This window comes from Lolium rigidum, chromosome 5, assembly GCF_022539505.1.
Source record: "Lolium rigidum isolate FL_2022 chromosome 5, APGP_CSIRO_Lrig_0.1, whole genome shotgun sequence".
In the NCBI taxonomy this organism is placed as follows: Eukaryota; Viridiplantae; Streptophyta; class Magnoliopsida; order Poales; family Poaceae; genus Lolium; species Lolium rigidum.
In genome coordinates this window covers 13,305,267-13,328,042 of record NC_061512.1, presented here as the reverse complement: position 1 = coordinate 13,328,042, position 22,776 = coordinate 13,305,267, and the positions used below count along the sequence as shown (strand labels likewise).

At 49.4% G+C, this 22,776-nt stretch overlaps 1 protein-coding gene across 1 annotated transcript; it reads right to left on the bottom strand.

Moving 5' to 3' along the window:
• Window positions 1-20,320: 20,320 nt before the first annotated feature.
• On the bottom strand, window positions 20,321-22,145 carry LOC124652825 (40S ribosomal protein S5). Its single transcript, XM_047191867.1, has 4 exons — window positions 22,039-22,145; window positions 21,681-21,952; window positions 20,656-20,859; window positions 20,321-20,570 (listed from the first exon to the last, which is right to left on the bottom strand). Exons 1-4 carry the CDS (start codon window positions 22,108-22,110, stop codon window positions 20,516-20,518), a joined length of 603 nt encoding a protein of 200 aa, XP_047047823.1. The 5' UTR covers window positions 22,111-22,145; the 3' UTR covers window positions 20,321-20,515.
• Window positions 22,146-22,776: the final 631 nt, after the last annotated feature.

Below are 22,776 nucleotides of genomic sequence, written 5' to 3'. Positions count from 1 at the left end.
GTACGCTTGAATACCTCAATAACTTCCTTGGTGTCGACGGCAAAGGCATCAATCAGCTGCCCCAGAGTCTTCTCCTGCTTGATCTTGGGGAATATCATCAAATGCATCCGCGCCAGAGCACCCTTTCCCTTGTCAAGAAGCTCCCGGGTAAGCTGGTGGGTGGCAAGAACCATCGACACATCATTCGCCGGGGAGTTGCTCGGAACTTTGTCCAAAGCAGTAGCAGGGATGCTGGCGGCTTCTGCAAGAAATTCAATTGGAGGAAACCATTGATGAAGAAACGGATCCATAAAAAGTAATAATCTACAAGAGATGTGTGAAAAAGCTTACCAAGTAGAGCCAAGGCAGATTGACGAAGGAGCTCATCCTTCTCTGCTGCTCGAGCTTCCTCCTCCTTCAGCCTCTCTTTCAGCTTGCTCAGCTCATCTTTTAGGGAGTCGACCTCTTGGCGAGCTATGGCAGCCTTTTTGATGGCACCATCTAGCTTTGAAGAGGAAGACTTAGCTTCCTCCTGCGAGTCGAACCTTGTCCGCCTCCAGGGAGGTGAATTGAGAGGCGAAGGCTTCTAAAGAGGATATCACACCTCGTAGATCCTTGAAGAAAGGGAATGTTTTACAAAGATCATTAGGCAAAGACACATTCCAAAAGATTCCTGTTAGACTCAATAAAGACTTACAGAAGGAGGAGGCTGTGGCAGCGGCGGGAGCATCTTTCCCTTTGGAAAGGGAGGAGGCGATCGATGCTTGCGCCGCGGGAGCCGCTTTAGGAGCCGAAGCTTCGGAAGGCTGCGGCGGCCGGCGAGACAGACATCGGATCCGACCCTCTTAGGTGGAGGCTCAATGAAAGCATCGTCACTACAAGAAGGATTCGATCGACCAAGTTATGAGAAAAATGTGAGAAGACCAAGAAGCTGAAAATAGTAAAAAGAAGAAAGACACTTACATATCAAGGAGATCATCTTCATCGGCAAAGCCGCCGATTGATCTCTTCGTAGGTGGAGCCCTGGTCTCCTCCGCGGCTGCATTAACAAAGGCATCGTGATCAGCATCATCATCGCGCACCGATCCCTCCGTGTCGCAAGTGTCATCGGCCGATGGGGGAGATTGGTATGAGCGGTTTCGGAATCTATCGAGTCATCGTGATCGCTTGTTGGGTTTGTATGCTCAACAGTACGAGAGTCAACGGGTTCTGAAGAGCCTCTTCCTTCGGAAGTATCTTTTGGCAAGTTATGTAAGTCCCCGGAGGCCACGAGGGTCTGTCGAAGAAAAGACAAATGAGCACAACAGTAATTATGTCGATTAAGTAAATAGCAGCATAACAAGAATTTGAGGAGGGAAATTACCTCTGGTGGTGGATGATCGGCATCAAAAGGAGTATACGGAGACATCAATGGGATCAAGTCTTCTTGGCTGAAGAAAGTGAGGCGGTGGACTTCATCGAGCAGTTCTTTTTCCGACAGTTCGGCAGCGTTAATTCTGGTCTCATCCTTTGGACCCGAATACAACCACATTGGGCGAATTCGAGCCATAACTGGTTGGACTCGACGTTTCAGAAACACTGCCGCTACCTCAGTACCAACCATGGTTTGGCCATCAGCTTCTTTAATCCGAAGAAATCTGGCAAATAATTCGTCGGCTGCTACTTTTTCGTCGGGAGAAAGAATATTTTTCCAGGAATTCTTAGGTTTGGCTTCAAGGACGTCGACAAAGCGAGGAAGTTGAGATTCGGGTGACAAGGAATCCTTGGCATAAAACCACTTCAATCTCCACCCTTGCACAGACTCTCTCATTGGGAAATTGAAGTAGTTGACATCCGAATGGGCTACAAATCCCACTCCTCCGGTGACAAAAGACCCATTACTGCTGCTGTATCTCTTCACGTAGAAAATCTTTTTCCACAACCCAAAATGAGGCTCAACGCCCAAATATGCTTCGCAGAGGGTGATAAACACAGCAACGTGGAGGATTGAGTTGGGAGTGAGTTGCCATAGTTGGATTTCGTAAGTTCGCAAGAGATGAAGGAGGAATTCGTGAACGGGAAGCGAGAGACCTCGATATAAGAACGACAAGAACATCACGGTAAAACCAGCAGGGGGATTAGGTCGGGAAATCGCACCTGGAAAGATCACATTCCCCTCATCGGAGGAGATCAATCCCAGGCTTCGGGATCTCTTCTCGTCACGCCTGGTGACGGTCGAAGCTATCCAATCTCCGGGCCTGGCTACTGAGCATGGCGACGCCGGCGGCACCGGAGTTGGAGGAGGAGCGCTTGGAGCGCCCTCCTTCGGAGGAATCAAGGAAGATTTGGCGGCGGTGCCTCCGCTCGTAGAACTGGCGGCGGCGCTAGGGTTCTTCTTCTTCACCATCGCAAGATCCGCGAAAAGCTAGGAAGCAGTGGTGGCGGCGCGAGCAGTTGTGAACGGGAGAAGAGGAAGAACAGCGAAGGGATGAATGAAGGAAAAGATTAGGGATTTCTATCTCTTGGGAAACTTAAGGAAGGCCTCGTATTATCAGTGGGCCTTTTCTCCAGTTAATGGTTGCGGAAATCGAGGAGGTGCCTCGCTAACCGTGTAAGAGGAGCAGGAATTGCTCGAAAACAGGGCTGGCAGGTCGTGTCTTATCAGTCAAAATCAAGGGGACAGAAAAACGTCATCAATGACGTCATGAGGAATGATTGCATACGAAGAGATAAGAAAGTATCGGGTGATCAACTTGAGCCTTGCGAGCATCCGCACCTAGGCTCGGGGGCTACTCCCATCGGGAGCGCTGGCGCGCACCCGATAGAATAAAGACTCGAAGGAAAAACTTGACTCGAGTCTACGCCCAGACATAAGCGTCCGTGCCCAACTCGGGGGCTACTCCCATCGGGAGCGCTGAACGCGCACCCGATAAAACTTTTTTCGCATTCCAGGATCATGCCCGGGGACTTGATTCTGTGTAGGGTAACGTTATTTTGCCATCGGCAGTTAACCAACAAAAGTTGGGCACGTTATTCGTTATCCCTTGCATAAAGAAAATGTATCGGATGGACTACAAAGACTTGCAGGAAAAAGCTTCGGCAGAAGAAGGTGCTCGAGTGGTACAACTTGAGTCTACGCACGGATTGCAAGCATCCGTACCTAGACTCGGGGGCTACTCCCATCGGGAGCACTGACGCGCACCCGATAGAAGATAAAAGATAGAAGAAAGGCAAGAATGATCAAGGAGAAGAACTTCGGAAGAGGACAAGCTCTAGTCTCTACCCGAACTATGTTCGGCTAGACACTCGGGGGCTACTGATGTGGGCATTACCCTTCGGGTAACCAATGTTGCTATACCCTGCACGGTCCGACTGGAGGCCCATGAAGGTACCCGATGGTAAGACGGGCCACTAGGGCGGTGCGGCGGAAGATTACTTGGAGTACAAGACACGGAAGAAGCTGAACAAGGAAAGATTGGAGATAGATCTACTGTAAACCTACTCGTACTCGATTAGACCTCTCGGGACCTGGCCACCTATATAAAGGCCAGGAGAGGGGCTATCAAGGGACACAATCAACCTTAGCAATACTAGCCAGCAGAAACTTAGAACTAGGTTACCCTAGCAACTAGCGTCTCGACGAGATTACAGCCGAACTATTCGGCACCCCATTGTAACCTGTTTTCATCATAATCAAAGAACAGACAGGCAGGACGTAAGGGTTTTACCTCATCGAGGGCCCCGAACCTGGGTAAATCGCTCTCCCCGCTTGTCTGTGTACCGATGTCTCGTGTCAGCTTGCAGGATTCCATCAACCCTAAGCCCCTATCGGAGGGCATTGCCGAGGAGCACCCTCGACACCGCCCCCAAGGGGAGGAGAGCTCTGATCCATGGCGCTCGACCGCCTGTAGGACTCCACCGCCCGCCGATGCAGCGCACGACCAATGGTGACTTCAAGATCTGAAAGGGGATCGAGTTGGGGTTCACGTTCACGGCACATGCGAACAGGCAGACGAGGACCAGCTCTCGTGAGTCCGTGAGTGCGGGTTGACGAAATAAAAAGTTTAAGGACATGTTTGCAAAAATGCCTTTCCGACTCTTTTTCCGGATCAGAGGGATTAGTAGTTATGTGGGGTAGGGGTGGGGGTAACCTAGGGTTCTTCAGCCACCGCTGACCTCAATTTAGAAAGTCCGTGCACTAAGAAGATTAGATTCCTAAATTATGGGGTGCGTGGGTAACCTAGGGTTCTTCGGGCACCGCTAACCCTAGCAAAGAAAGACCAATTGATACCAAATTCACTAATCAAGTGGGGGGATTACCCATTAAATGAGACAAGCTCATCAGAATCCCTCATCCTCGCCGCTCTCGTGTCGATGTCGTTGCCGCATCCGACACCTCCTTCATCTCCGGGTATCAGTCGCGAGGGGCGACACTCGAGAGGTGATGTGAACGGGGAGTGGTCCTCCAGCTCTATCTCCCTCACCGCTAGCGCCCCACCTCCACTGCCGCCTCCTTCATCATCGGACCTCATCTCCCGCCGGCACCTCCGCTGAGCTCCCGCCCATCCATTCTAGAAAAGGAGAACTTGCCACTACATATTTTTTTTTAGCGGAAGATTCACTTTTTTTAAGGAACATGTACGTGTCTGAGCCGAAACGAGTCAAGCACAGAAAGGATAAGTATATAAATACAATGGCCCAACATGAATATCGTGTTAATAGTTTAAATTCCTCTCTTCGGGCTAGCTGCAACTCATTGGACCAAAACCGGGGTATGCTACAACTAGTTTTATGTTTCTGAATTTTGTGCAACAACTGCACTGAACATTAGTGTTATGTGCACTTTCCTCTAAATACTTAAGGCATCTCCGGCGGTCTAAAATGTCACGAACATAAAATGGGAAAATCTAGGCCCAGCGACACGATTCAAATTGCCCGTTTGCCCGGACACAACCCATGTGACCGGCCAATCCGCACGTGTACCTCTCCTGGCTCATATGCCATCCTCCACATGTGCTTTCTTTTCTCTCTTCTTCGGCAAACCCTATACACCGACCAGGTCGGCGCGTACCGCGCGCCGCACACCCCCGCGCGCGGTACGGGCCGGCCCAGTTTGGTGCGGGCTGCCTCCTTTTTTGAATTTTCTTTTCTTTTTTTGTTTCTTATTTTTTGTTTCTTTTTTTCCTGTTTTCTTTTTTCTGTTTTCTGTTTTCGTTTTTCTTTCGTTTTTTCTGTTTCCTTTTTTTACTTTTATTTTTCAGATTCGAAAAATAGAAATATTTAAAAAAATAAATTAAAAAATGTTCAAATATAAAAAACCGTTCAAAATCTGAAAACCGTTCAAATTTAAAAATCGTTCAAACATGAAAATTGTTCAAACATGAAAAATGTTCAAATTTAAAAACCCTTCAAATTTAAATATCGTTCAAACTTGAAAATTGTCCAAACATGAAAAATGTTCAAATTTAAAAACCGTTCAAATTTAAAAATCGTTCAAACTTGAAAATTGTTCAAACATGAAAAATGTTCAAATTTAAAAACCGTTCAAACGTGAAAAATGTTCAAATTTTGAAAAATATATTTTTTTGAAAAATATTCAAAATATAAAATCGTTCGAATTTTAAAACTGTTGAATTTAAAAATGTTCATATTTTGAAAAAAATCTTGAAAAATAATTTCATAAAAAATGTTAGATTTTGAAAAAGAAAAATATTAATAACAGAAAAAAACAGAAGAAAGAGAAGAAGAAAAAAAAACGTACCTGAGCTAATGGGCCGCGGCCCAAACTACCCGACCTGGTCGCTGGGGGTGTGCGGCACCCCGCATGCGCCGACCAGGTCGGCGTATAGCAGTTCCCCTCTTCTTCTCCCATCTTTCTATCCCCTGACCACAACCACCGCCCGAGCTTCGCCACCTGCTTGGCACACATGTTTTATTGTCACAAGCCCGAGCTTCATTGTCTCCTCGGCTCCTTCAACACGTCGTGTCAAGCCAGAAGATCTAGAAGCCCGTTGTGTTGCTGTTGGTCGTGGATGCGTGACGGGTAGATTGGCACGCCCCGCCACTGCACGAGATGGAACGAGCTGTAGGAGCTCATCCAACTACATGACGGGAGCTGCAGGAAAGCGATGCCGTCGGCCTGAATCATGGTTAGTAGATTCTGAAGAGCCGCGAACAACAACATCTAGTGGTGAAGGACAAAATAAATTTGAGGTAGGGCTAACCTTGAATGATGCAAATATCAAAATAATCCTAAAACATTAATGATGTATATGGCTCAAACACAATTATTTAATACAATAAAATAAGAACATATTTTATTTTAAGTAGAACCTAAAAAATACATACCAATAATGCTAGGTTAATGGAAAAGCTTTACCTTAAAAAATCTAATTTAATTGAGACAATTAAGACATTTGATTTTTCCTTGTTCAATGCACAACTCGGTCTTGATTATCTTTGTTGCCGGGACATTCCTTTCAATTATTGATGCCGCCATCGGTAAAACCAACATCATCTTAATGGGGGTGATAATGCATTTCGAGAAAGTATGGAGTACCTTTTAAATATCTGGAGATCTCTAACATCTCCAATTCTACGAGTATAAGTAACGAATAACTTGAGGCTATCTTCAATATACTAAGGTCCAGTCAATGATAAATATGTGTAATACAAGCAATCTCATTCACATTGAACCTAGAATATGAGTCTATGTTTAGAGGTAAATAGTCTATATTTTTTATTTGAAATTGATTTTACGCAGTGTTCACTGAAATAAGCATAACTTTCTCATACAAGTTCGTTTTCGATGTATAGTCACTCAGTTTTTTTAGAAACAACACATGCATCTAAGTGTACTCACAAAAATCAAGGTATAGCAGATGCCCTACCTTACCTTACTGGGATCTTCGCCCCTGACAACATCAGCCTTTCCTACACTAACTCCCCTCGATCTCTGGCATCTCATGGTCAAATCTAGCACTTCTAGCTATATAATTTTGGCAGGAATATTTCTGATATCTGATTTGAGCGAGGCTTCCTCCCGGACCCTCTTGTTGCCGCTCTCCTCTCCGGCCACTAGTTGCGTCAGCGCGCCATCCCCAGGCTGATCCACATCACTATTGCAATAAATCTTTCTTAATATTTTTCTTGTGTATGTAGCATTTTTAGAAAGTCCAGCGCTAGGCATCAACCGGTTGTAAAAACAACCCACCAATAAGTCGTCTTCCAAACCATCGGATCAACTTAAGTGAGCGAAATCCATGCATCAAATCATGATACAAAAATGATTCGTATGTAATTTTTTTCCATAGTATGTAACATTGATATCCAGCATTTTTCATTTAGTTGAAAAATAATGGTACACTTTTTTCCTGATGGTAAAAAAATCCCTAGTATAATACTTTTGTTTGCGTATGTATCATTTTCAAAAATGCGACATTGTTATAGAATATTTCTCTGCAATGCTCCAACATTTTGGTCTAGCTTATCCAACATTACATGATAACATATGTAATATATGTGCAAATTTCTCTGTAATATATCCATGGAGACAACACCATGCCTGATTTGAGGTCGCCGACAATGAATCCGCCGCCATCGGAGAAGCCTCCGGTCATGACGCCGGTGCTTTGTCCCATGGAGCGTGGTGCCGGCCAATCACGGTCACCGGTGCGCTCGGCGCTGGCTCGCTCGCGGCGGGAGCGTACAACGTCGACCAGGGCTGATGCGGGGATGGCGGCATGCAATGGCGGCAGGCGTGCTGGAAGAGCAGCAGCAGGAATAGCGATGCAAGCCTCACAGAACTAACGAGGAAGATAACCTGTTGTAGCAACAGCCGGTTGATGATAAGACTTTTCCTTCTAAAATGCTACATCGCTTCCCATGAATCTGCAAAAAGTTTCGAATTGTAGCAAATACTGTTATAATATTTTGAACACACCAATGTAGCAAAGATCAACAGTTTATGCAACAAATCACATGGTTGCATCAAAAAAAAATTAAGATGTGCCATTGTTCATAACAAAAAAGTGAACATATCCAACATATGTGACTAAGACACCCAACCTTATTGAAACATGTTTACAACATTTGAAGACGGGTTTCTAGTAACAGGCACTACTTCAAGCAGATTCAGATTAATCCATATTCATTAAGAAAGACTCGAGCTAAGCTGTGTGTAGCCATGTAGGGATGCATGTGATGTAACCTAGACACTAGCATAAAAATAATGGATTGTGGATGTAACATGTAACTTTTGATTTTTTATGTAGCGCGACTGGTGATGGATAGCTAACCCAAGTAAAATAACTACACTGTTCTACCAAATTATGGAATGAATGGGTACCTCAAGAGGTATGTTGCTTTTATGATGAGAAATAAATATGCAACCTTTGGGATACAAGTTATTCGCAAGGGCTAACTTGATCTTATTCCTCATCATCCCAGATGATAGAAGCCTAGAAGAGCCACCAACTCCAACTATCATCCATGTAAGATGACCAACTGCCCATCCTACCTCCTCTACCTTTTTTACAACCTTTTTTTTTGTCTTAATAGAGTCTTTTAGTGACATGTTTTGACCCTCTTCGCCACTACTTAGAAGAAGTGAGCATGGACAATTAGACAACCACTGATGTGAAGATTCAACTTTCAGGTCATGGTCATAGCACTTACATGTACTCAATACGAGTCCTATTTCATTTTGTGAGTTATCATCCTAATAGCAGTCCTTTTCGTTTTTGTGTGTTCATTTGTTTTTATTAGGATGATGAACTCATAAAATGAAATAGGACTCCTATTGAGATGTAGTTGGACAGCCACCTTACGGCGAGGAGATGCCAAAAGGGGCGTCCAAAATACTAGTGCTTTTCATTTGGACCATGCATAACAGCACATGCATGCTTCACAGCAATGCTACATCTACATGCACTATTTTACAAAATCTCACTTACGCGCACACGTGGAGAGAAGGCAAGGGCACGCCCACCCTGAAAGCACGGAAGGAAACCACCCATGCACGAACCACCGGCTTCCACATCATTCCGTAACCTGGTGTCCGTAACTCTAGCGTTTACGCATGATCCACATTAAAGCTCTTCTCACATTGACATTTCTCCTCTCTTTTAGCTTTCTTTCTCCAAATCAATGACAGAAATCACTGTCTCGGTTACCAGAGTAAATTACATATATGTACCACTTTTGGGGCAACGGTTGCAAGTTAGTACCATCTTTGGTAATTTTAACAAGTAAATGCAACTTTTGGGGCAGCTTGTAACAAATAGAGCCACTCTAGCGTTAACAGTGAGTTAACCACGCGGGCCCACTTGTCATCGCAACCGTCCGTCGGCCAGCCGTTAGGGCAATAGTCGATATCCATCTGTGGCCGTTAGGGCTCAGGTCAACTCTATTTCCCCGTTTCTTTCTCGACCCGTTGATGAGCGGCGCAGGCGAGAGGAGTGCTGGAGAAGTTGAAAAGAGATTAGCGTCCACTCAAGAGGAGGGGGCAGCTTCCAGGAGTGGAGAAATTCGCGTCCTGCGGCGTGCCGCAGGTGGTCACCGGCGTCCCGTGACTCGCCGGCATCAACGATGGCTCGATCCATCAGCTCCCGGGCCTCCTGCCACGTAGACAAGGGTGATGTCCATGAAAGTACACCACTGAAGGTGTAGTCCAGGAAGGTGGACGCCGACCAAAGGTTTTTTTTTCAAGGATACGTCATGGAAAGACGTATCTGTTTCATAGAAGAAGGGCCAGAAGGCCGATGTACAACGCACCCCTGGCACAGCCGCCAGACGGTGCAACCCCACACTACCCTCAGTGGGGCAGCGGCACACACACTCTACGAGATTACTCGCGACATCTCCACTTACCCACGTCTACTAGACTACCTCTGAACAACCCCGCGGCGCGCCACAGCTCCGCTTCATCTGTGATCCGAGTAAATATCTTATAGAAGGATGGGGTGGCCCCCTCAAACACAATGTCATTCCGGTGGCGCCATAAGCACCAACATACAAGAGTGACAGCCGTCCACAGGTCTCGGTCCTTCCCCGGACCCCCTGCCTCGATTGGAGCCAAGGAACGAAGCTTGTGTCAGCCTGCGGCATCCAATGGAGTTTACCCCACCAACGCAGGCACGTCGCCCAAACCTGCCGAGTCAAGACGCAGCCAAGCAGAAGGTGATCAAGCGTCTCAGCCTCCTGGTCGCAGAAAGGGCAAGTAGGCGGGTGCGGTGCGGGAGGCCACGTCTACTCAGTCTGTCCGCAGTCCAGCATCTGTTCTTGGCTGCCAACCAAAGGAACACCCTGTAGTTTGGCGGAGCTCTAGATCGCCAGATCTGTTCTGCCCCAGCCATCTCCACTCTAGCTCCGAACATCGCACGATAACAGGATCGTGCAGAGTAACAGTGATCATGTTCCCATCTCCAGCGGAAAGCATCGTCCACGCCCTCGTGAAGGGCAACAGCAGCCAGATGACCCGCTAGTTGAAAAAGCTCTCTGATAGCCAGCGTGCCCAGATCCAGGGGGACGTCGTCTAACCAACTCCCTGCCAGGCCCTCGCGGACCCTCCTCATCCTACGGGCGCTCTTTGGTACGGTCTCAAACAAATTAGGCGCCAACTCACAGATCCGCCCAGCCGGAAGCCAGTTGTCCGTCCAAAAGAAGGTACTCGCCCCATCTCCCAGAACCGAGTGGGTTGCCCCCTCAAAGATCTACCTCGCCACCTTGGGGACCTGAATGTTAAGCTCCTTCCACGGCTTGGAATCATCCATACGCTGTAGCCACAGCCATCTGGTCCTCAACGCCAGGTTCATCATCCTGATATTGGGGACCCCAAGTCCGCCCCATTCCTTAGGCGCGCAAACTTTGTCCCACGCCACTAAGCAGTGGCCTCCCTTGACGTCCTTCCTTCCCTTCCAGAGGAAACCTCTTATGATTTTCTCGATCGCGAGGATGGTCTTGGCTGGCAAATCTAGCGACATCATGGCGAAGATGGGTAGAGAGCGTCGCACGCACTAACTCCAGCCGTCCACCTCTATCAAGGAGTGAGGCCCTCCACCCAGGTAACTTGTTTGCCACACTGTCCACAAGGTACTGCAACTGGGCCACAGTCGGCTTTCTCAGAGTGAGAGGTAGCCCAAGATATCTCAAGGGGAAAGGCACCACAGGGCATTGAAGCTCCTGATCTACGACTGCCATGTTGGCGTCACTGCAGCGGATGAGATTTGCTGAGCATTTCTCCATGTTGATACGTAGGCCCGAGGCGGCGCCGAAATCTTCCACTATCCCAACGAAGACTCTGAAATCAAGCACAGTAGGGCGTAGGAAGGTGACCACATCATCCGCGTACATCGACGTGCGCATACGCAACCCGTTGGGCGCAAGCGGGGTGAGTAACCCCACCTCGGCCGCCTTCTCAAACATCAGATGCAGAATCTCCATGATCAGAATGAAGAGTTGCGGGGATAAGGGGTCCCCCTTCCGCAGTCCACGCCTATTGGCAATCCGTGCACCGGGAGTACCATTCAAAAAGACCCGGGTGGTTGCTGTGGAGAGGAGGGCACATATAGTGGCTAAGATCCTTTCGCCGAACCCAATCTTCCGGAGGACCTCCAGGAGGAGGGCCCAGTCCACTGTGTCGAAGGCCTTGGTTATATCCAATTTTAAGAGCACTGCCGAGGTGGCATTGCTGTGGAGCTTGCGTGCCGCTCTCGGCCGTGCCGCTCTGCGTCGGCGCGCGAGGCCTCCCAGCATTGCCACCCATTCCCACCGTGGTCGAGTCCGAGCTGCGGCGTGTCTTGATCTCCCCGGCAACGGCGCCAGAAATTTGCTTGATGCGTGTAGTTGACACGTCCGTTGGGAACCCCAAGAGGAAGGTGTGATGCGCACAGCGGCAAGTTTCCCTCAGTTAGAAACCAAGGTTTAATCGAACCGAGTAGGAGTCAAGAAGCACGTTGAAGGTTGATGGCGGCGGGATGTAGTGCGGCGCAACACCGGAGATTCCGGCGCCAACGTGGAACCCGCACAACACAACCAAAGTACTTTGCCCCAACGAAACGGTGAGGTTGTCAATCTCACCGGCTTGTCGTAACAAAGGATTAACCGTATTGTGTGGAAGATGATTGTTTGCAGAGAAAATAGTAAAACAAGTATTGCAGACAGATTTGTATTTCAGTATTAAAAGAATGGACCGGGGTCCACAGCTCACTAGAGGTGTCTCTCCCATAAGATAAAAGCATGTTGGGTGAACAAATTACAATCGGGCAATTGAGAAATAGAGAGGGCATAACAATGCACATACATGACATGATAAGTATAGTGAGATGTAATTGGGCATTACGAAAAAGTACATAGACCGCCATCCAACCGCATCTATGCCTAAAAAGTCCACCTTCGAGGTTATCATCCGAACCCCTCCAAGATTAAGTTGCTAAACAACAGTACAATTGCATTAAGTATGGTGCGTAATGTAATCAACAACTACATCCTCGGACATAGCGCCAATGTTTTATCCCTAGTGGCAACAAGCACAACACAACCTTAGAACTTTCTCGTCATCGTCCCGGTGTCAATGCGGGCATGAACCCACTATCGAGCATAAATACTCCCTCTTGGAGTTAAAAGTAAAAACTTGGCCGGAGCCTCTACTAGTAACGGAGAGCATGCAAGATCATAAACAACACATATGTAATAACTTGATAATTAACATGACATGGTATTCTCTATCCATCGGATCCCGACAAACACAACATATAGAATTACGAGATAGATGATCTTGATCATGTTAGGTAGCTCACAAGATCCAACAATGAAGCACAATGAGGAGAAGACAACCATCTAGCTACCGCCATGGACCCATAGTCCAGGGGTGAACTACTCACTCATCACTCCGGAGGCGACCATGGCGGTGTAGAGTCCTCCGGGAGATGAATCCCCTCTCCGGCAGGGCGCCGGAGGAGATCTCCGAATCCCCCGAGATGGGCTCGGCGGCGGCGGCGTCTCGCAAGGTTTTCCGTATCGTGGTTTTTCGCCTCAAGGGTTTCGCGACGGAGGCTTTAAGTAGGCGGAAGGGCAGCAGTCGGGGCCGGACGAGGGGCCACACCATAGGGAGGCGCGGGCCCCCCCTGGGCCGCGCCGCCACGTGGTGTCGCCACCTCGTGGCCCCACTTCGAATGTTCTCCGGTCTTCTGGAAGCTCCGTGGAAAAATAGGCCCCTGAGTCTTCGTTTCGTCCAATTCCGAGAATATTTCGTTACTAGGATTTCTGAAACCAAAAACAGCAGAAAACAGGAACTGGCACTTCGGCATCTTGTTAATAGGTTAGTTCCAGAAAATGCACGAATATGACATAAAGTGTGCATAAAACATGTAGGTATCATCAATAATATGGCATAGAACATAAGAAATTATCGATACGTTGGAGACGTATCAAGCGCACAGTGAGCAGCTTCAAGAGAGCGGAACGCCGCTTCGTAGCAGCCGGGCAAGTCGCCGGTGGCGGCGGCCAACTTGGAGCCCTTGTCGATGGCTTGCTCGCCGACCTGGAGCGCGGCCTGTGCGGCCTCGATCTGCGGCAGGGCTCCGGAGAGGGCGATGCAGAGGAGCAACCCAGGCACGGAGCCGCCGAGCGAGACCCACACGGCATCACTAGCGCCGATGATGGCGGGTGCCGCGGCCGGCGTGTCGGTGTGGAGCAGGGCCACGTCGGCGAGGGTGGCGTCACCGGCGCACAACAACTGCGTCGCATCCAGTAGCTCCACCGCAAGGTGGCCGCGGGACGACGCGACCCTGTGGTAGGCGTGGCTGAATAGCTTCCTAACCGCGCGCACCATGAGTCGACCTTCCATCTCCAGCGCATCCTCCTTGCGCATGCACCGGAGCGCTAGGAGCTCCACCGTGCCCAGAGAGGAGATCATGAAGGCGAGCAGCGTTGCGCCTCCGCGGCCGCGAGCTTCGTACTGCAGTCGTCGATAAGCGCGACGTCAGGGCCCCCTCGCCGCCGCGCAGAGGCGAGGCGAGGTCAACCGCAACTGCGGCGAGGTGGCGGCGGGCGAGGCTGGCAGACGCGAGCGAATCGCAGAGACGCTCCCAGAACAGTGGTTTCCATGGCACCACCGCCATCTACTTCAGGGCGGCGACTCGCTCTGTCTCTCTCTCGGGCGCGGCAGTTGGCGGAAAAAAATCCTATGAAACCGGGTCTATTACTCCAACATGATAGACCCGCCCCGATGGCTGACACCTGGCCGTCCGAATCTAAAAACACGCAACTAATCCTCCATCTCTAATTCTGATTCCAATGTCAACGTATACTAGTTAGATTGCCGTGCGGATTCCAGTCCTGTAGGCCATGCCAATCTATATCTATATCTATACCTAATAATAAAGAAAATAAGGTTTCCATGGTTCGGTCCGTCAAATACGCTTTCGTCCACCTTATTTGCGCCTTCGTCCACCGTGTCTCCATCGCGTGTTCGCTCGCGATCTATTCATTTAGAAAACCAATCGGTTCTACAACGCCTTGTTTCTGTTGGTTTCTGTTGGTATTTCCTACCCAGCAACCCTGTTCCCTATATATGGGGACCACGATATGAGACAGAGAATAAGAGATCGATGGAACCCCAGGAAAAATACCCTTGCTGCTGCCATGAGGCACTCGTTGGTCACGGACGCCCCGAGTTCCCTTGCCGTGAAAAGCGCATGTGCATAGCCGTCGAGGCGTCGACCGCCACCATCGCCGACTAGCGCCGCACGCCGCCTTCCTACTCCCCATGATGTCCTACGTCGACCGATCGGTTTAGGGCTTTCCTATTTGGCTCGTACCTATAATATACGCCATACGCGTGAGATCGATGAGACACCATGAGATCGATCACGATGTTCTTTTGTCCGGCTGGTGGTGGCGCGCACCCGGCCGGTGACCCCCTAACAGAAGCAAGTTTGCCAACACAAAGCAATACGAAGTGTGGCCTGTTCACCATGGCGTCGCCAGGCGACGCCAGCTACATGTTCATGATGTTCCCAAACAACGATGCCAGCACACGCACGCAACGAAGGACTTCAAGCATAAACACTAGCTAATTCATGGCGTCAATAAGCGTCGCGTCATCGCCGACCGATCAAAGGACGTCCACTTTGAGACAGAGGGGCACCAAGCCGTCGCAGTCAACCCAGAAGGTCTCCGCCATTCAGACGAGACCGTAGTCATCCCAGGCCTGCCGCGCACGGAACGAGTGTCCAGATTGAACAAGGCTGCTGCTCCTCTTGTTTTCCTTGCTATAATAATGCCAACTCTGCTCGATTTAGTATGTCTATACGTACTGTCTTCTTACCGACGACTGTTTGCCATGGACTGACTTTGGGTAGGCAAGCAGAAGTAGAGAGAGGGATCATGCGATGGGAAATTTTGGTTCTGTCCAACGCTGAACTCTGAACAAACGCATGAAAGCAATGGCATATTGAGCACCTCTTAAAACTCTGTCCAGGTGCTTGGTGAAACCGCGTTACTGATACTGGCACAAAGTCTGTTTTCCTTTATTATAGTGCGAGGTGGTTGCTGATTTGGTGAAGTCGGCCTCTTCAAGCCCACCACCAGCTTATCCGTCGCGATCCTAGAGCTCAACTCCTACCCACGGGTTGAAGCGTGTACAGGCAGGCTCCAGTGCATGGCAACTTCATGTGTATGTCTTCTTGTGACTTGTGACACGGATTGAAGGCGTTTGTTCCTGAAACAGTTTCTCTGAAGTAGAAGAAGTAGTAGATAGGTTTGTCCGAATATTCAGACTTTGGTTTTGGTGAACTGACATGCTTGCCAAGTATGGAATCGGCATCTCCTTCTGCTGGCAGTCGATACCACTCTGTACACTAGGACGCCACGCTGCTGATGCTCTGTTGCTGTGATTTTGGGCAGAAAGATTAGAAGAGGAAAAGTTAAACTGCTACACAAGATCGCTTTTTAAACGGTTGTGTGCATCCTGGTATGCAGAGGCTGGGTGTGCTTAACACTTTTGAAGTAATAAAGCACCCTTCATCGAAAAAAAACACAAGATCGCTTGAGCAACATTATTTAGTTAACAAAGAAATTAGTTGGCGATCAATCATGAGAGAAAATGGTAGGTAAGCATTTGAATCATCTCCATGCATGCTACCAGCATGTACGTGTGCTTGAATTCTGATTATGTAGTGTTCTTCTAATCGTACATCGTAATGTTGGCTCCATGTTGTACTTTGTTAGTTTTGATTCAACCTTTACTATTGCGAAATACAAAAGTTAATTGGTTTCATCAAAATATCACTTATACCTTCGATTTAAATTTAATTATTTGGGACTGATTACTAATTTCAGAAACCTCTTTGCTGCCGCAGTCCCGGGCATACTAGGGCAGGATCAGAACTAATGCTTCAGAAGCACGTTCAGACAAAGAGGCTTGAACGTTCGTTCAATTAATGCGTCAGTAATAATTTCCGTCCAAAATAAGAAAAATCATGCATGGGTAACATAGAATGTTTATATTTGAAAATGCAAACGGTTGAACAGCGATAGGTGAATATAACTTGAAGACTTCCATGTAAACAATCCATAAATCTTAAAAACTCAGTTTTCAATGCATCGAGGTGCGGAAAATCAACATTGTTGTTGACTTTGGCACATTAATTTTTTCATGACTTAGATTGGGTAGTTTCCTTACGGGCAAATCTTACGGGCTAAGGTGGAGACAGTGGGTTGGTTCAAAACAAATTAGGTGCCATGATTTTTGGAGCGAGAGCCCCCAGCTTAAGCCCACGTATCTCGTAAGGCTGATCCCATAGGTGTAGGTGAATTCCGTAGGTGTAGCAAAACTTCTTATGAAATATTCACCCGTAGCGAAGCACGGGCAAATGTCCTGGTAGGATAAAATAAAATAGGGCTTGGCCCGTACGTTGGCCAGCTTGACGGTGCCATGCGACCGTGAAGTAGTGGCGTGACAGTGCATCCGTGCTTTCACGCGACGGCGACACAGCTACGCGGCAACTCGGCGGACGACTTCAGCAGAGCAGAGGCCCAGCATGGCAACACGGCGGCCCGGCCGGCGGTGGCCACACGACGCCATTTTTTTAGGATTTCTGAAGCTTCACAACCAGCACATGCTTATCTCATTGTGCTTAGGCCTGATGGTCCATACAGAAATCCATAGAGGTTGCCTCCATGACCGGCCTAACGGAGCTGCTCGATGCGTCTTGCCTCGTCGCCGACGAGGTAATATCTTGCTGTGCTGTCGATGAGCTCTTGCCGCTCGGCCTCCATGGACGGGAGCAACAACAGAAACCATAGGTCGGGATTAGCAGACGGAAACAAAGGCTGAAAAATCGGGATTGAAATTAATCGTAATGTTAATGGGGATTTATGTGCATGAAGATTGATAGCCAGGTGTCATCCATCAGGGTGGGTCTATCATGCTGGGGCATTAGAGCATCTCCAGCCGCGTCCCCCAAACCGTCCTCCAAAGGAATTTGGGGCGCGCCGGACAAAAAAACCGTTCCAGCCGCGTCCCCCAAAGCCTATTTTTGTCCGACGCGGCTCATACGGTGTCCGGCGCCCCGAGCCCGTCCCCGTCCCACAGGGGACGCTCCGCGGACGCCGGACACACCGAAAAGCGAGGCGAACCAACGCGGGCCCGACGCGTCAGCGGCTCGGACGCTCAGCCGCCGCCTACGTAGCGACGTTGCAGTTGCCGGGAAGCGGAACCATCGCATTGGCAACTGCGTCGATGACGCGGCAACCGCCGGAATGGAGTCGGGACTCCTCGGAAGAGCAACTGCTGCTCTTTTCGACTTCTGCGCCGCCGTTGATCCGCGCTCAATAAGACCCGTACGTCGGCGCTTTTGGATCTTCACCGGCCGCATCCGACACCTCCAGCGACGATGAGCTACATCTCCGAGCTCCCGTCCGACACCTCCCGGCGAGGGAAAGCCCGCTGGATGGCGCCATTGGTGGGAGAAAGCTCCGACGCCCAACAGCGACGACGATTCCCTCCCGCCACTTGACAGCGCGGAGGAATGGATGGGCGTGGAGGAGGAGGCGGAGGAAGAAGGGTCAGAGGAGGCGGCGGTGGCCCGTGCGAAGGCGGAGGCGGACGCGAAGGCCAATACCGCCAAGGCCAAGGCCAAGGCCAAGGCGCAGCCGACGAGCACCGGCGACAACGAGGAGGACTCCGACTCGTCGGCCGACACCGCCTCTTCGGAAGAGGTGACGAGCAGGAAGCGCCACCGTGATGACGACGACGAGGCGGGGCCATCATCGAAGAAGAAGTAGTAGTTTAAAATAATTTATATGTAATTTAATTATGTTTTTTCGAAGTTTTATATGTATTTTGTTTATGTTGAACCGATTTGAATATTAGTAAAGAGTTTTATTCTATCTATTTAAATTATTTTTAATGTTTGGGGGCGGCATTTGGGGGACGCGACTGGGGAGCGACATCCCCCAAACGCGGCACCAATGAAATACGTCCTCCAAATGCTTAATCTGACGCGCTTTGGGGAACGGTTTGGAAGACGCGGCTGGAAATGCTCTTAGACCCGGTCTCATAGGATTTTTTTTCCTCGCAGTTGGCTGGGTTCGACTCGGTGCTCTCGGAGAAGATTTCAGTCGACGGCTTCTATCGCCCGGCGTACGGCTCCTCAAATACCGATTACCACGCTGGCGAGGTGGACCCCACGGCTGTAATGGCCAATTAACCTTGCCTCCCCGGTGAAATAAAAAAAGGATCTAGTCGTGCCCTAACGGCTCGCACACGGATGTTAGCTATCACAAGTGGGTCCGCGTGGTTAATTACTTGTCAACTCCATTGTTGCTCTATTTGTTACAAGTTGCCTCAGAAATTGCACTTGTTAAAATTACCAGAGTTCGTACCAACTTGCAACCGTTGCCCCAAAAGTGATACCTATATGTAATTTACTCCGGCTATATGTAATTTACTCCGGTTAGAGCAACTCCAATAGGCGCGCTAAAACGCGGCGCGGTAAACCTCCGTTTCGGCGCGCTATAAACCGTTGGCGCGCGTGATACCGAATTTTCCCCCGCCGGAGGCTCTATTTTGCAGCGCGCGCGGCGAAACTGCTAATTCGACCGTTTTTTCAAAATCGAAGAATGAAAATTTGATCGAAAATACGAATAATTAAAAGTTCAAAGATTCAACGATACAACGAAAATGCAAATCTAAAAGCTACTCGTCCGACTCCCAGTCGAAGTCCGACGAGTGGGTGCTCGGAGTCGTCTCCGACACCGGCGTCGTCGTCCACTCGAAGGAGGAGGAGGAGGACAGAACGATGGTGGACGGCCCTGCGCCGTTCTTCTTTTCCTCCTCCTTCCTCGCCGCCTTCTCGGCCCTCGCCGCCTTCCTCACGGCGGACTCGGCGCGGCGCTTCTCGCGGCTCGGCTTCTTCTTCGCTTTGACCGCCGCCTTCTCCTCCTCCTTCTGCGCGTAGAAGGCCTCCGTGGCGGGTCTTCGGGGAAGCGGCACGCCCACTCGAGGCGCATCGCCTCGTCGCGCTCGGCGATGAGGAGGCGCTGCTCGAACTCCCGTTGTCGGCGCTGCTGCTCGCGCGTGATGACCGGCAGCGGCGGCGCGAGCATCTCCGCTTGCTCCCGCGTGAAGACGTCGTGGAAGTTCATCGTCCGCCGGGAGCGGCCGAGTCGCCAGGCGACAGCGTCGTATGCCCGCGCCACCTCGTGCGCCGTGTCGAACGTGCCGAGGCGGATCCGCTCGTCACCGGAGCGGATCTCCGCGTTGAACCGGCCGCCGGCCGCGCCCGAACGCCGTGGTAGCCGGAGGCGGGGCGGAGGCATCGTCAGTCGGCACGGAGGCGGAGCGTCGGCGGGAGAGAGGAACGTCGGCGCGGAGGCGGAGCGTAACTTCAGTCAGTTGGCGCGTGTCGCGTTTATAGCGCGCGCGGCAACGGACGCGGCAATTCTCCCGCGCGGGATAGCGCAAACTCGGACGCGCGAGTTTTTAGCCCGCGCACTTTTTTTCCGCATCCACTAGAGCTGCGCGCGAGCGCCAAATAGGTAGCTTTTTTGCCGTGCGGCGGCTGTTTTAGCGTGCCTGCTGGAGATGCTCTTACCAGCTCCTTTTTTTTTAGGGACTATCAACTCGATCACTAGAGCTGCAAAATTCCAGCCATTGCTGCAAAATTGTCCAAATTATTCCAAATTTGGAACGTTAAATAAGTACCCCTAGGCTAGTTATTGCTGTTAACAAATAATTTTAGGCATCGCGTAGTTGGTCTTCATTTGAGAGAGCACCAAGTTGTTTTGATAGTTTAATGTGGCCCTATATAAAGAATCCATAAGAAACAGTTAAATATCAGATGACACATCAACATTCGGCAAGTAAGCTTAATCATGTAGGAACAGGTCTCATAGAGACAGGCAAATCTGCCATCTTACAGTCCACTAGTTCCAAATGTTCATGTGAAACCAACGGCTAACAACAAAAGAGTCTAGATATCAGAGGTAAATAAGAACACGGTTTCAAAATCTCTCCGGCCAATGTCACGAGACCCTCAGATGCACATCCATCTTAACGGTTCGCCTTGGCAACACGCTCAATCTCATCCTTCTTCTTGATGGCGTAGCTACAAGAATCAAGATATTAACATACATGGATCAGTACTCATTTTCATTCATGACAGACAAGCCAAGGTAGAGCTTATGGTGTACCTGTTGGATGAGCCCTTCGCGGCATTGATCAACTCATCAGCGAGGCACTCGGCGATGGTCTTGATGTTCCTGAAGGCGCTCTCCCTGGCACCAGTGGTCAGCAGGTAGATGGCCTGGTTCACCCTCCTCAGGGGGGAGATATCCACAGCTTGCCTTCTCACAACACCAGCAGAACCAATACGTGTGGCATCCTCACGTGGCCCACTGCAAGCAGGATAATAAACAGCATACCATTCAGAGTTCACACTGGACAAAAACATGGCAAGGCTAAATATTGCCAAGAAGCAGTACCCAGACAGCAGTGCGTACAAAATCAGACACTAACGCCACATTCAGCAAAACCAGCACAGTTAACTCACAGCTTGAAATAAAAGACAGGTATGTATGCAGCGAGAATGAAAAGCAGTTGACGAAAATACTGCCAATCTAATTATTTCATCTAACTGACCAATCAGTCACTTTGCAAACTAAGAAATCCACAACTGATTTCTCATCAGACACATTCCAATTGCCCAAAGCTAATCTCATGTATGTGATTCTAGCCAAGAACAACAGCAATGTAAATCCATTGCACACTGACCTAGAAAGAAAGCAATAAGATTACTGACACCTGATATAGAACACGATTGTTATCATATCATAACTAGACAGTAAGTAGTTAACCTGTAAGCGCTAATACAGATTAGAATTAGGCAGAATATTTGGTACATTCCACACATATTCCTTCGGTGGCATAGCAAAAGTTCCAATAACTTCACTGCCACAGATTAACCTGATGCAGTTCTACTTCCTACACCATTCAATCTGATGGCAGGGATCAACGGTACTAACATATATGCACCATGGCATAGCAGCAACTAGCGCAGTAGACTTCAGTGCAACGAATAAACCAGAAGATAGCACTAACCCACTACCACCATTATCCATTCAACTTCACGGGAACCATCTAGCACTAGCCACCGCCGAGCGCGCGCAAACAAAGATCACCAGGCAGGATGCACTGCGGAGGGAAGAAAGGGGTATACCTGTTGATGATGGCGTCGACGATGACCTGGATGGGGTTGAGGTCGGTGAGGAGGTGGATGATCTCCATGGTGTGCTTGACGATGCGCACGGCCATGATCTTCTTGCCGTTGTTGCGGCCGTGCATCATGAGCGAGTTGGTGAGGCGCTCGATGATGGGGCACTGCGCCTTGCGGAAGCGCTTGGCCGAGTAGCGCCCCGCCGAGTGCGGCAGGAACGTGTAGTGCTTGGTCGCCGTCACCGCCAGGTAGTCGTTCAGCGAGATGTCCGACACCTGAGCGAGGAACAACGGCCATGGTCAGTTAGCCAGATCCGCCGCCGGTGCGGTGGGCGGTGGAGTGGGAGGAAGGGAAGGCTCACCTGGACGTCCTCGAAGGTCCAGCGGTTGAAGAGCTTCACGTCGCCCCCGGGGGCGGGCTCCACGGCAGCCATCGTCGCCTGCGTGTTGCGGATGCAAGGCGGCGGCGGCGGCGGCGGGCGCAGGAGAGAGTGGCAAACCCTAGTCAACTCGGCCGGACGGTGGCGAGGAGGTCCGTTTTATACTAATGGTGCTAGGATTTCTGATCTGACGGTGGAGATGTGTCGCTCAGACACCGGACGGACGGTGTCGATCCGATGCATTCAGCTGGCTCGGCGCTCGTTATAGTTTCAGGCCAAAACCCAAAACCATCCAAACACATGAAGAAAACAACCCTAATTTTCAAATCAAATTGCATGTTAAAATGATGTGCTACATTGGTTATCTTGCTCGTTATAATCAATTTACAGTTGGTTTTTTCCATAGTATCTGTTGAAAAAATGTTTCCAGGAAACTTCCAACATTGGTTCGTACGATGGTCTCAGGGCATGTACAATGGTAGGGAAGACGCGCCTTCTCCTAATAGTCCATGTCATCTAGAGAAGACGATAAATGTAAGTGATACACTTATTGTTATCGCTTACAATAAATGATTATTAATTATTTTTAGTAGGAAATTATGTGGCTAAAGGAAGACAAGTGGTACAATGGAAAAAATAGCCTTCTCTTATGAAATTTCATAAGAGATCATCCATTAGCTAAGGAAAGATAACCTCCTTTTTCTTCTTCTCTCTCCTCCA